The sequence below is a fragment of the Sphaerodactylus townsendi genome, linkage group LG03 (assembly GCF_021028975.2).
Source record: "Sphaerodactylus townsendi isolate TG3544 linkage group LG03, MPM_Stown_v2.3, whole genome shotgun sequence".
NCBI classification, from domain to species: domain Eukaryota; kingdom Metazoa; phylum Chordata; class Lepidosauria; order Squamata; family Sphaerodactylidae; genus Sphaerodactylus; species Sphaerodactylus townsendi.
In genome coordinates, this window is record NC_059427.1 from 121,082,250 (window position 1) to 121,096,067 (window position 13,818).

Here is a 13,818-nt window from a genome sequence, read left to right on the forward strand (position 1 = left end):
CGCCGTCCCCGGAGTGATCGACTCCACGCACCAAGGACCCATCCACCTCCAGGTCTGGACAAACATCCCACAGGAGCTGCCCGCGGGAGGCAACCTCGCTCAGCTGGTCTCTTGCCCTATGCGTACGCCCGCTGCCGACCCAATAAAGGCTCACAGGCCCCAGCAGCCAACATGAAGCAGCCCTGCGCCACCGTGCGCGGCGGTGCAGAGTTTACCTATCGGGAGCTCCCGTCCATATCTGGAATTTCATACGCCTTAGAAGGATCTTAAGTTCAAAGGGCCACCAGGTGGACTTTTTTGGCGCTGATCATTGCATCATCAGAGCAGCGGGTAGTATTACGACCAGTGGCTGACCAGGGCTTGCCCGCATATCTGGGGAGTGGGGGGGGAGACAAACCGCTTGAGGCGGAGCATCCGCCGACTCCGCGGTCAGCAGCCCAGCGGATTTCGAGCGGCAGCTCACAGTCCGCCCCATCGTTCACAGACATCCGTATCAATCTCTGGGGAAGAGACCTCATGAGTCAGGTCATGACTCGTGCCGTCTCGATTAAGCAAATCCCGCACGGATCGTGATTCCAATCAGCGCCTTCCGAGAGGATTGCCTCCCTAATTTCCACGGGAAAACTGTTTCCCTCTCCCCTCACCTCTTCTCCTTCTGTTTTTCGACCAGTAGAGGTGGGAGGGCCAATTTGGCTGATTGGCCCTCCCTGGATTAAAATCTGAGCCCGTCCTGATACCATTGCACTGTCAGGACTGGAAGGCCCTAAACTAGAAGGATGCTGCCGCTTCCAAATTCACCCATAAACCGGCTTGGGCACCGCAACAATGTTGCTCTCCGGTTTTCTGAGCTTATTCCGACCCACGGCCGAGGCCGCCCCATATAGGAGCGGTCTCGGCGGGTGGCGATTCCCCAAGATAATTCGATCACAAAATTTAGCACCATCCAGCTTCCTGCATTAGCCACCAAGGTCACCCGGTAAAGTGCAGCTCCCTTGCAAAGAAACCCCCCCTTCCTTTCTCCGCTTTGTGTGTGTGAGGGTGCCTCCTAGTACTTCGGTGCTTCATTCCCCGGATGCACCCATCCCCCCAAAAGGTGCTTCCAAAGCCGCCTTTGTGTTGCTGATTAAGCATGCATACCCACAATCCCCCCCAGGACACAGCCTGTTCCCTCCCCCCTCAAGGCTCCGGATCCTCGCCTAGACGGCGCCTGAGTGGCGCTCTGAAGCCAATTCCCACCAGAATTGCAGCCTGCCTCCTGCCCTCCCCTGTCAAACAACTAAAGAAAGAGGAGTGTAAGCGGCCCCCCCCAGGGCCCATTAAAAGCAACCCCTTCTAGGCTGCAAAACAAGCCCTCTTCCTTCCCATATTAAGTCTAAGCTTGCTCGATCCCAATCTCCCATGTCCATCTAGAACTGAGCCTGGCCGAGGACCCGGCCCCCCCCCCGTAAACTGGGAAAGGGGGGTGTGTTTCAGTCCCTCTTCCTACTGGGTTCCGTGAACTCCGATTACAGCCGCTGACAGGCCAACCCATGTAATGGTGTGGGAGGAAACCAACCCCATCCCGAGGAGATGGAGCAGCATCTCTCTAGAGGATCCCGTCCATGCTTGATCCCAGCAAGGCAGCGCCGTCACCAACGCGTAAAGACCCGGGCCAACCGCAGAAGGCGTCAAAGGCTGACCACCGGCCAGGCCCTAAGCGCTGCTGCGCCAGCAAGACCACCCCGAGACACCCCCCCCCCCCCCCACCCCCCCCCCCCCCCCCCCCCCCCCCCCCACCCCCCCCCCCCCCCCCCACCCCGCCCGCCCCCCCCCCCCCCCCCGCCCCCCACCCGCCCCCCCCCCCCCCCCCCCCCCGCCCGCCCCCCCCGCCGCCCCCCCCCCCCCACCCCCTTCCCCCCCCTCTCTCCACCCCACCCCATCCCCCCCTCCCCCCCCCCCCCCCACCCCCCCCCCCCCCCACCCCCCCCCCCCCCCACCCCCCCCCCCCCCCACCCCCCCCCCCCCCCACCCCCCCCCCCCCCCACCCCCCCCCCCCCCCACCCCCCCCCCCCCCCACCCCCCCCCCCCCCCACCCCCCCCCCCCCCCACCCCCCCCCCCCCCCACCCCCCCCCCCCCCCACCCCCCCCCCCCCCCACCCCCCCCCCCCCCCACCCCCCCCCCCCCCCACCCCCCCCCCCCCCCACCCCCCCCCCCCCCCACCCCCCCCCCCCCCCACCCCCCCCCCCCCCCACCCCCCCCCCCCCCCACCCCCCCCCCCCCCCACCCCCCCCCCCCCCCACCCCCCCCCCCCCCCACCCCCCCCCCCCCCCACCCCCCCCCCCCCCCACCCCCCCCCCCCCCCACCCCCCCCCCCCCCCACCCCCCCCCCCCCCCACCCCCCCCCCCCCCCACCCCCCCCCCCCCCCACCCCCCCCCCCCCCCACCCCCCCCCCCCCCCACCCCCCCCCCCCCCCACCCCCCCCCCCCCCCACCCCCCCCCCCCCCCACCCCCCCCCCCCCCCACCCCCCCCCCCCCCCACCCCCCCCCCCCCCCACCCCCCCCCCCCCCCACCCCCCCCCCCCCCCACCCCCCCCCCCCCCCACCCCCCCCCCCCCCCACCCCCCCCCCCCCCCACCCCCCCCCCCCCCCACCCCCCCCCCCCCCCACCCCCCCCCCCCCCCACCCCCCCCCCCCCCCACCCCCCCCCCCCCCCACCCCCCCCCCCCCCCACCCCCCCCCCCCCCCACCCCCCCCCCCCCCCACCCCCCCCCCCCCCCACCCCCCCCCCCCCCCACCCCCCCCCCCCCCCACCCCCCCCCCCCCCCACCCCCCCCCCCCCCCACCCCCCCCCCCCCCCACCCCCCCCCCCCCCCACCCCCCCCCCCCCCCACCCCCCCCCCCCCCCACCCCCCCCCCCCCCCACCCCCCCCCCCCCCCACCCCCCCCCCCCCCCACCCCCCCCCCCCCCCACCCCCCCCCCCCCCCACCCCCCCCCCCCCCCACCCCCCCCCCCCCCCACCCCCCCCCCCCCCCACCCCCCCCCCCCCCCACCCCCCCCCCCCCCCACCCCCCCCCCCCCCCACCCCCCCCCCCCCCCACCCCCCCCCCCCCCCACCCCCCCCCCCCCCCACCCCCCCCCCCCCCCACCCCCCCCCCCCCCCACCCCCCCCCCCCCCCACCCCCCCCCCCCCCCACCCCCCCCCCCCCCCACCCCCCCCCCCCCCCACCCCCCCCCCCCCCCACCCCCCCCCCCCCCCACCCCCCCCCCCCCCCACCCCCCCCCCCCCCCACCCCCCCCCCCCCCCACCCCCCCCCCCCCCCACCCCCCCCCCCCCCCACCCCCCCCCCCCCCCACCCCCCCCCCCCCCCACCCCCCCCCCCCCCCACCCCCCCCCCCCCCCACCCCCCCCCCCCCCCACCCCCCCCCCCCCCCACCCCCCCCCCCCCCCACCCCCCCCCCCCCCCACCCCCCCCCCCCCCCACCCCCCCCCCCCCCCACCCCCCCCCCCCCCCACCCCCCCCCCCCCCCACCCCCCCCCCCCCCCACCCCCCCCCCCCCCCACCCCCCCCCCCCCCCACCCCCCCCCCCCCCCACCCCCCCCCCCCCCCACCCCCCCCCCCCCCCACCCCCCCCCCCCCCCACCCCCCCCCCCCCCCACCCCCCCCCCCCCCCACCCCCCCCCCCCCCCACCCCCCCCCCCCCCCACCCCCCCCCCCCCCCACCCCCCCCCCCCCCCACCCCCCCCCCCCCCCACCCCCCCCCCCCCCCACCCCCCCCCCCCCCCACCCCCCCCCCCCCCCACCCCCCCCCCCCCCCACCCCCCCCCCCCCCCACCCCCCCCCCCCCCCACCCCCCCCCCCCCCCACCCCCCCCCCCCCCCACCCCCCCCCCCCCCCACCCCCCCCCCCCCCCACCCCCCCCCCCCCCCACCCCCCCCCCCCCCCACCCCCCCCCCCCCCCACCCCCCCCCCCCCCCACCCCCCCCCCCCCCCACCCCCCCCCCCCCCCACCCCCCCCCCCCCCCACCCCCCCCCCCCCCCACCCCCCCCCCCCCCCACCCCCCCCCCCCCCCACCCCCCCCCCCCCCCACCCCCCCCCCCCCCCACCCCCCCCCCCCCCCACCCCCCCCCCCCCCCACCCCCCCCCCCCCCCACCCCCCCCCCCCCCCACCCCCCCCCCCCCCCACCCCCCCCCCCCCCCACCCCCCCCCCCCCCCACCCCCCCCCCCCCCCACCCCCCCCCCCCCCCACCCCCCCCCCCCCCCACCCCCCCCCCCCCCCACCCCCCCCCCCCCCCACCCCCCCCCCCCCCCACCCCCCCCCCCCCCCACCCCCCCCCCCCCCCACCCCCCCCCCCCCCCACCCCCCCCCCCCCCCACCCCCCCCCCCCCCCACCCCCCCCCCCCCCCACCCCCCCCCCCCCCCACCCCCCCCCCCCCCCACCCCCCCCCCCCCCCACCCCCCCCCCCCCCCACCCCCCCCCCCCCCCACCCCCCCCCCCCCCCACCCCCCCCCCCCCCCACCCCCCCCCCCCCCCACCCCCCCCCCCCCCCACCCCCCCCCCCCCCCACCCCCCCCCCCCCCCACCCCCCCCCCCCCCCACCCCCCCCCCCCCCCACCCCCCCCCCCCCCCACCCCCCCCCCCCCCCACCCCCCCCCCCCCCCACCCCCCCCCCCCCCCACCCCCCCCCCCCCCCACCCCCCCCCCCCCCCACCCCCCCCCCCCCCCACCCCCCCCCCCCCCCACCCCCCCCCCCCCCCACCCCCCCCCCCCCCCACCCCCCCCCCCCCCCACCCCCCCCCCCCCCCACCCCCCCCCCCCCCCACCCCCCCCCCCCCCCACCCCCCCCCCCCCCCACCCCCCCCCCCCCCCACCCCCCCCCCCCCCCACCCCCCCCCCCCCCCACCCCCCCCCCCCCCCACCCCCCCCCCCCCCCACCCCCCCCCCCCCCCACCCCCCCCCCCCCCCACCCCCCCCCCCCCCCACCCCCCCCCCCCCCCACCCCCCCCCCCCCCCACCCCCCCCCCCCCCCACCCCCCCCCCCCCCCACCCCCCCCCCCCCCCACCCCCCCCCCCCCCCACCCCCCCCCCCCCCCACCCCCCCCCCCCCCCACCCCCCCCCCCCCCCACCCCCCCCCCCCCCCACCCCCCCCCCCCCCCACCCCCCCCCCCCCCCACCCCCCCCCCCCCCCACCCCCCCCCCCCCCCACCCCCCCCCCCCCCCACCCCCCCCCCCCCCCACCCCCCCCCCCCCCCACCCCCCCCCCCCCCCACCCCCCCCCCCCCCCACCCCCCCCCCCCCCCACCCCCCCCCCCCCCCACCCCCCCCCCCCCCCACCCCCCCCCCCCCCCACCCCCCCCCCCCCCCACCCCCCCCCCCCCCCACCCCCCCCCCCCCCCACCCCCCCCCCCCCCCACCCCCCCCCCCCCCCACCCCCCCCCCCCCCCACCCCCCCCCCCCCCCACCCCCCCCCCCCCCCACCCCCCCCCCCCCCCACCCCCCCCCCCCCCCACCCCCCCCCCCCCCCACCCCCCCCCCCCCCCACCCCCCCCCCCCCCCACCCCCCCCCCCCCCCACCCCCCCCCCCCCCCACCCCCCCCCCCCCCCACCCCCCCCCCCCCCCACCCCCCCCCCCCCCCACCCCCCCCCCCCCCCACCCCCCCCCCCCCCCACCCCCCCCCCCCCCCACCCCCCCCCCCCCCCACCCCCCCCCCCCCCCACCCCCCCCCCCCCCCACCCCCCCCCCCCCCCACCCCCCCCCCCCCCCACCCCCCCCCCCCCCCACCCCCCCCCCCCCCCACCCCCCCCCCCCCCCACCCCCCCCCCCCCCCACCCCCCCCCCCCCCCACCCCCCCCCCCCCCCACCCCCCCCCCCCCCCACCCCCCCCCCCCCCCACCCCCCCCCCCCCCCACCCCCCCCCCCCCCCACCCCCCCCCCCCCCCACCCCCCCCCCCCCCCACCCCCCCCCCCCCCCACCCCCCCCCCCCCCCACCCCCCCCCCCCCCCACCCCCCCCCCCCCCCACCCCCCCCCCCCCCCACCCCCCCCCCCCCCCACCCCCCCCCCCCCCCACCCCCCCCCCCCCCCACCCCCCCCCCCCCCCACCCCCCCCCCCCCCCACCCCCCCCCCCCCCCACCCCCCCCCCCCCCCACCCCCCCCCCCCCCCACCCCCCCCCCCCCCCACCCCCCCCCCCCCCCACCCCCCCCCCCCCCCACCCCCCCCCCCCCCCACCCCCCCCCCCCCCCACCCCCCCCCCCCCCCACCCCCCCCCCCCCCCACCCCCCCCCCCCCCCACCCCCCCCCCCCCCCACCCCCCCCCCCCCCCACCCCCCCCCCCCCCCACCCCCCCCCCCCCCCACCCCCCCCCCCCCCCACCCCCCCCCCCCCCCACCCCCCCCCCCCCCCACCCCCCCCCCCCCCCACCCCCCCCCCCCCCCACCCCCCCCCCCCCCCACCCCCCCCCCCCCCCACCCCCCCCCCCCCCCACCCCCCCCCCCCCCCACCCCCCCCCCCCCCCACCCCCCCCCCCCCCCACCCCCCCCCCCCCCCACCCCCCCCCCCCCCCACCCCCCCCCCCCCCCACCCCCCCCCCCCCCCACCCCCCCCCCCCCCCACCCCCCCCCCCCCCCACCCCCCCCCCCCCCCACCCCCCCCCCCCCCCACCCCCCCCCCCCCCCACCCCCCCCCCCCCCCACCCCCCCCCCCCCCCACCCCCCCCCCCCCCCACCCCCCCCCCCCCCCACCCCCCCCCCCCCCCACCCCCCCCCCCCCCCACCCCCCCCCCCCCCCACCCCCCCCCCCCCCCACCCCCCCCCCCCCCCACCCCCCCCCCCCCCCACCCCCCCCCCCCCCCACCCCCCCCCCCCCCCACCCCCCCCCCCCCCCACCCCCCCCCCCCCCCACCCCCCCCCCCCCCCACCCCCCCCCCCCCCCACCCCCCCCCCCCCCCACCCCCCCCCCCCCCCACCCCCCCCCCCCCCCACCCCCCCCCCCCCCCACCCCCCCCCCCCCCCACCCCCCCCCCCCCCCACCCCCCCCCCCCCCCACCCCCCCCCCCCCCCACCCCCCCCCCCCCCCACCCCCCCCCCCCCCCACCCCCCCCCCCCCCCACCCCCCCCCCCCCCCACCCCCCCCCCCCCCCACCCCCCCCCCCCCCCACCCCCCCCCCCCCCCACCCCCCCCCCCCCCCACCCCCCCCCCCCCCCACCCCCCCCCCCCCCCACCCCCCCCCCCCCCCACCCCCCCCCCCCCCCACCCCCCCCCCCCCCCACCCCCCCCCCCCCCCACCCCCCCCCCCCCCCACCCCCCCCCCCCCCCACCCCCCCCCCCCCCCACCCCCCCCCCCCCCCACCCCCCCCCCCCCCCACCCCCCCCCCCCCCCACCCCCCCCCCCCCCCACCCCCCCCCCCCCCCACCCCCCCCCCCCCCCACCCCCCCCCCCCCCCACCCCCCCCCCCCCCCACCCCCCCCCCCCCCCACCCCCCCCCCCCCCCACCCCCCCCCCCCCCCACCCCCCCCCCCCCCCACCCCCCCCCCCCCCCACCCCCCCCCCCCCCCACCCCCCCCCCCCCCCACCCCCCCCCCCCCCCACCCCCCCCCCCCCCCACCCCCCCCCCCCCCCACCCCCCCCCCCCCCCACCCCCCCCCCCCCCCACCCCCCCCCCCCCCCACCCCCCCCCCCCCCCACCCCCCCCCCCCCCCACCCCCCCCCCCCCCCACCCCCCCCCCCCCCCACCCCCCCCCCCCCCCACCCCCCCCCCCCCCCACCCCCCCCCCCCCCCACCCCCCCCCCCCCCCACCCCCCCCCCCCCCCACCCCCCCCCCCCCCCACCCCCCCCCCCCCCCACCCCCCCCCCCCCCCACCCCCCCCCCCCCCCACCCCCCCCCCCCCCCACCCCCCCCCCCCCCCACCCCCCCCCCCCCCCACCCCCCCCCCCCCCCACCCCCCCCCCCCCCCACCCCCCCCCCCCCCCACCCCCCCCCCCCCCCACCCCCCCCCCCCCCCACCCCCCCCCCCCCCCACCCCCCCCCCCCCCCACCCCCCCCCCCCCCCACCCCCCCCCCCCCCCACCCCCCCCCCCCCCCACCCCCCCCCCCCCCCACCCCCCCCCCCCCCCACCCCCCCCCCCCCCCACCCCCCCCCCCCCCCACCCCCCCCCCCCCCCACCCCCCCCCCCCCCCACCCCCCCCCCCCCCCACCCCCCCCCCCCCCCACCCCCCCCCCCCCCCACCCCCCCCCCCCCCCACCCCCCCCCCCCCCCACCCCCCCCCCCCCCCACCCCCCCCCCCCCCCACCCCCCCCCCCCCCCACCCCCCCCCCCCCCCACCCCCCCCCCCCCCCACCCCCCCCCCCCCCCACCCCCCCCCCCCCCCACCCCCCCCCCCCCCCACCCCCCCCCCCCCCCACCCCCCCCCCCCCCCACCCCCCCCCCCCCCCACCCCCCCCCCCCCCCACCCCCCCCCCCCCCCACCCCCCCCCCCCCCCACCCCCCCCCCCCCCCACCCCCCCCCCCCCCCACCCCCCCCCCCCCCCACCCCCCCCCCCCCCCACCCCCCCCCCCCCCCACCCCCCCCCCCCCCCACCCCCCCCCCCCCCCACCCCCCCCCCCCCCCACCCCCCCCCCCCCCCACCCCCCCCCCCCCCCACCCCCCCCCCCCCCCACCCCCCCCCCCCCCCACCCCCCCCCCCCCCCACCCCCCCCCCCCCCCACCCCCCCCCCCCCCCACCCCCCCCCCCCCCCACCCCCCCCCCCCCCCACCCCCCCCCCCCCCCACCCCCCCCCCCCCCCACCCCCCCCCCCCCCCACCCCCCCCCCCCCCCACCCCCCCCCCCCCCCACCCCCCCCCCCCCCCACCCCCCCCCCCCCCCACCCCCCCCCCCCCCCACCCCCCCCCCCCCCCACCCCCCCCCCCCCCCACCCCCCCCCCCCCCCACCCCCCCCCCCCCCCACCCCCCCCCCCCCCCACCCCCCCCCCCCCCCACCCCCCCCCCCCCCCACCCCCCCCCCCCCCCACCCCCCCCCCCCCCCACCCCCCCCCCCCCCCACCCCCCCCCCCCCCCACCCCCCCCCCCCCCCACCCCCCCCCCCCCCCACCCCCCCCCCCCCCCACCCCCCCCCCCCCCCACCCCCCCCCCCCCCCACCCCCCCCCCCCCCCACCCCCCCCCCCCCCCACCCCCCCCCCCCCCCACCCCCCCCCCCCCCCACCCCCCCCCCCCCCCACCCCCCCCCCCCCCCACCCCCCCCCCCCCCCACCCCCCCCCCCCCCCACCCCCCCCCCCCCCCACCCCCCCCCCCCCCCACCCCCCCCCCCCCCCACCCCCCCCCCCCCCCACCCCCCCCCCCCCCCACCCCCCCCCCCCCCCACCCCCCCCCCCCCCCACCCCCCCCCCCCCCCACCCCCCCCCCCCCCCACCCCCCCCCCCCCCCACCCCCCCCCCCCCCCACCCCCCCCCCCCCCCACCCCCCCCCCCCCCCACCCCCCCCCCCCCCCACCCCCCCCCCCCCCCACCCCCCCCCCCCCCCACCCCCCCCCCCCCCCACCCCCCCCCCCCCCCACCCCCCCCCCCCCCCACCCCCCCCCCCCCCCACCCCCCCCCCCCCCCACCCCCCCCCCCCCCCACCCCCCCCCCCCCCCACCCCCCCCCCCCCCCACCCCCCCCCCCCCCCACCCCCCCCCCCCCCCACCCCCCCCCCCCCCCACCCCCCCCCCCCCCCACCCCCCCCCCCCCCCACCCCCCCCCCCCCCCACCCCCCCCCCCCCCCACCCCCCCCCCCCCCCACCCCCCCCCCCCCCCACCCCCCCCCCCCCCCACCCCCCCCCCCCCCCACCCCCCCCCCCCCCCACCCCCCCCCCCCCCCACCCCCCCCCCCCCCCACCCCCCCCCCCCCCCACCCCCCCCCCCCCCCACCCCCCCCCCCCCCCACCCCCCCCCCCCCCCACCCCCCCCCCCCCCCACCCCCCCCCCCCCCCACCCCCCCCCCCCCCCACCCCCCCCCCCCCCCACCCCCCCCCCCCCCCACCCCCCCCCCCCCCCACCCCCCCCCCCCCCCACCCCCCCCCCCCCCCACCCCCCCCCCCCCCCACCCCCCCCCCCCCCCACCCCCCCCCCCCCCCACCCCCCCCCCCCCCCACCCCCCCCCCCCCCCACCCCCCCCCCCCCCCACCCCCCCCCCCCCCCACCCCCCCCCCCCCCCACCCCCCCCCCCCCCCACCCCCCCCCCCCCCCACCCCCCCCCCCCCCCACCCCCCCCCCCCCCCACCCCCCCCCCCCCCCACCCCCCCCCCCCCCCACCCCCCCCCCCCCCCACCCCCCCCCCCCCCCACCCCCCCCCCCCCCCACCCCCCCCCCCCCCCACCCCCCCCCCCCCCCACCCCCCCCCCCCCCCACCCCCCCCCCCCCCCACCCCCCCCCCCCCCCACCCCCCCCCCCCCCCACCCCCCCCCCCCCCCACCCCCCCCCCCCCCCACCCCCCCCCCCCCCCACCCCCCCCCCCCCCCACCCCCCCCCCCCCCCACCCCCCCCCCCCCCCACCCCCCCCCCCCCCCACCCCCCCCCCCCCCCACCCCCCCCCCCCCCCACCCCCCCCCCCCCCCACCCCCCCCCCCCCCCACCCCCCCCCCCCCCCACCCCCCCCCCCCCCCACCCCCCCCCCCCCCCACCCCCCCCCCCCCCCACCCCCCCCCCCCCCCACCCCCCCCCCCCCCCACCCCCCCCCCCCCCCACCCCCCCCCCCCCCCACCCCCCCCCCCCCCCACCCCCCCCCCCCCCCACCCCCCCCCCCCCCCACCCCCCCCCCCCCCCACCCCCCCCCCCCCCCACCCCCCCCCCCCCCCACCCCCCCCCCCCCCCACCCCCCCCCCCCCCCACCCCCCCCCCCCCCCACCCCCCCCCCCCCCCACCCCCCCCCCCCCCCACCCCCCCCCCCCCCCACCCCCCCCCCCCCCCACCCCCCCCCCCCCCCACCCCCCCCCCCCCCCACCCCCCCCCCCCCCCACCCCCCCCCCCCCCCACCCCCCCCCCCCCCCACCCCCCCCCCCCCCCACCCCCCCCCCCCCCCACCCCCCCCCCCCCCCACCCCCCCCCCCCCCCACCCCCCCCCCCCCCCACCCCCCCCCCCCCCCACCCCCCCCCCCCCCCACCCCCCCCCCCCCCCACCCCCCCCCCCCCCCACCCCCCCCCCCCCCCACCCCCCCCCCCCCCCACCCCCCCCCCCCCCCACCCCCCCCCCCCCCCACCCCCCCCCCCCCCCACCCCCCCCCCCCCCCACCCCCCCCCCCCCCCACCCCCCCCCCCCCCCACCCCCCCCCCCCCCCACCCCCCCCCCCCCCCACCCCCCCCCCCCCCCACCCCCCCCCCCCCCCACCCCCCCCCCCCCCCACCCCCCCCCCCCCCCACCCCCCCCCCCCCCCACCCCCCCCCCCCCCCACCCCCCCCCCCCCCCACCCCCCCCCCCCCCCACCCCCCCCCCCCCCCACCCCCCCCCCCCCCCACCCCCCCCCCCCCCCACCCCCCCCCCCCCCCACCCCCCCCCCCCCCCACCCCCCCCCCCCCCCACCCCCCCCCCCCCCCACCCCCCCCCCCCCCCACCCCCCCCCCCCCCCACCCCCCCCCCCCCCCACCCCCCCCCCCCCCCACCCCCCCCCCCCCCCACCCCCCCCCCCCCCCACCCCCCCCCCCCCCCACCCCCCCCCCCCCCCACCCCCCCCCCCCCCCACCCCCCCCCCCCCCCACCCCCCCCCCCCCCCACCCCCCCCCCCCCCCACCCCCCCCCCCCCCCACCCCCCCCCCCCCCCACCCCCCCCCCCCCCCACCCCCCCCCCCCCCCACCCCCCCCCCCCCCCACCCCCCCCCCCCCCCACCCCCCCCCCCCCCCACCCCCCCCCCCCCCCACCCCCCCCCCCCCCCACCCCCCCCCCCCCCCACCCCCCCCCCCCCCCACCCCCCCCCCCCCCCACCCCCCCCCCCCCCCACCCCCCCCCCCCCCCACCCCCCCCCCCCCCCACCCCCCCCCCCCCCCACCCCCCCCCCCCCCCACCCCCCCCCCCCCCCACCCCCCCCCCCCCCCACCCCCCCCCCCCCCCACCCCCCCCCCCCCCCACCCCCCCCCCCCCCCACCCCCCCCCCCCCCCACCCCCCCCCCCCCCCACCCCCCCCCCCCCCCACCCCCCCCCCCCCCCACCCCCCCCCCCCCCCACCCCCCCCCCCCCCCACCCCCCCCCCCCCCCACCCCCCCCCCCCCCCACCCCCCCCCCCCCCCACCCCCCCCCCCCCCCACCCCCCCCCCCCCCCACCCCCCCCCCCCCCCACCCCCCCCCCCCCCCACCCCCCCCCCCCCCCACCCCCCCCCCCCCCCACCCCCCCCCCCCCCCACCCCCCCCCCCCCCCACCCCCCCCCCCCCCCACCCCCCCCCCCCCCCACCCCCCCCCCCCCCCACCCCCCCCCCCCCCCACCCCCCCCCCCCCCCACCCCCCCCCCCCCCCACCCCCCCCCCCCCCCACCCCCCCCCCCCCCCACCCCCCCCCCCCCCCACCCCCCCCCCCCCCCACCCCCCCCCCCCCCCACCCCCCCCCCCCCCCACCCCCCCCCCCCCCCACCCCCCCCCCCCCCCACCCCCCCCCCCCCCCACCCCCCCCCCCCCCCACCCCCCCCCCCCCCCACCCCCCCCCCCCCCCACCCCCCCCCCCCCCCACCCCCCCCCCCCCCCACCCCCCCCCCCCCCCACCCCCCCCCCCCCCCACCCCCCCCCCCCCCCACCCCCCCCCCCCCCCACCCCCCCCCCCCCCCACCCCCCCCCCCCCCCACCCCCCCCCCCCCCCACCCCCCCCCCCCCCCACCCCCCCCCCCCCCCACCCCCCCCCCCCCCCACCCCCCCCCCCCCCCACCCCCCCCCCCCCCCACCCCCCCCCCCCCCCACCCCCCCCCCCCCCCACCCCCCCCCCCCCCCACCCCCCCCCCCCCCCACCCCCCCCCCCCCCCACCCCCCCCCCCCCCCACCCCCCCCCCCCCCCACCCCCCCCCCCCCCCACCCCCCCCCCCCCCCACCCCCCCCCCCCCCCACCCCCCCCCCCCCCCACCCCCCCCCCCCCCCACCCCCCCCCCCCCCCACCCCCCCCCCCCCCCACCCCCCCCCCCCCCCACCCCCCCCCCCCCCCACCCCCCCCCCCCCCCACCCCCCCCCCCCCCCACCCCCCCCCCCCCCCACCCCCCCCCCCCCCCACCCCCCCCCCCCCCCACCCCCCCCCCCCCCCACCCCCCCCCCCCCCCACCCCCCCCCCCCCCCACCCCCCCCCCCCCCCACCCCCCCCCCCCCCCACCCCCCCCCCCCCCCACCCCCCCCCCCCCCCACCCCCCCCCCCCCCCACCCCCCCCCCCCCCCACCCCCCCCCCCCCCCACCCCCCCCCCCCCCCACCCCCCCCCCCCCCCACCCCCCCCCCCCCCCACCCCCCCCCCCCCCCACCCCCCCCCCCCCCCACCCCCCCCCCCCCCCACCCCCCCCCCCCCCCACCCCCCCCCCCCCCCACCCCCCCCCCCCCCCACCCCCCCCCCCCCCCACCCCCCCCCCCCCCCACCCCCCCCCCCCCCCACCCCCCCCCCCCCCCACCCCCCCCCCCCCCCACCCCCCCCCCCCCCCACCCCCCCCCCCCCCCACCCCCCCCCCCCCCCACCCCCCCCCCCCCCCACCCCCCCCCCCCCCCACCCCCCCCCCCCCCCACCCCCCCCCCCCCCCACCCCCCCCCCCCCCCACCCCCCCCCCCCCCCACCCCCCCCCCCCCCCACCCCCCCCCCCCCCCACCCCCCCCCCCCCCCACCCCCCCCCCCCCCCACCC

At 89.2% G+C, this 13,818-nt stretch overlaps 1 protein-coding gene across 1 annotated transcript in view; it reads right to left on the reverse strand.

Moving 5' to 3' along the window:
- Window positions 1-272: 272 nt before the first annotated feature.
- Window positions 273-13,818, reverse strand: part of CASKIN2 (CASK interacting protein 2) — a 64,742-nt gene continuing 51,196 nt past the window's right edge. The window contains exon 17 of the mRNA XM_048487408.1: window positions 273-500. Within this exon, the coding sequence (XP_048343365.1) occupies window positions 273-500 (228 nt within the window). The remainder of the gene's footprint in view (window positions 501-13,818) is intronic.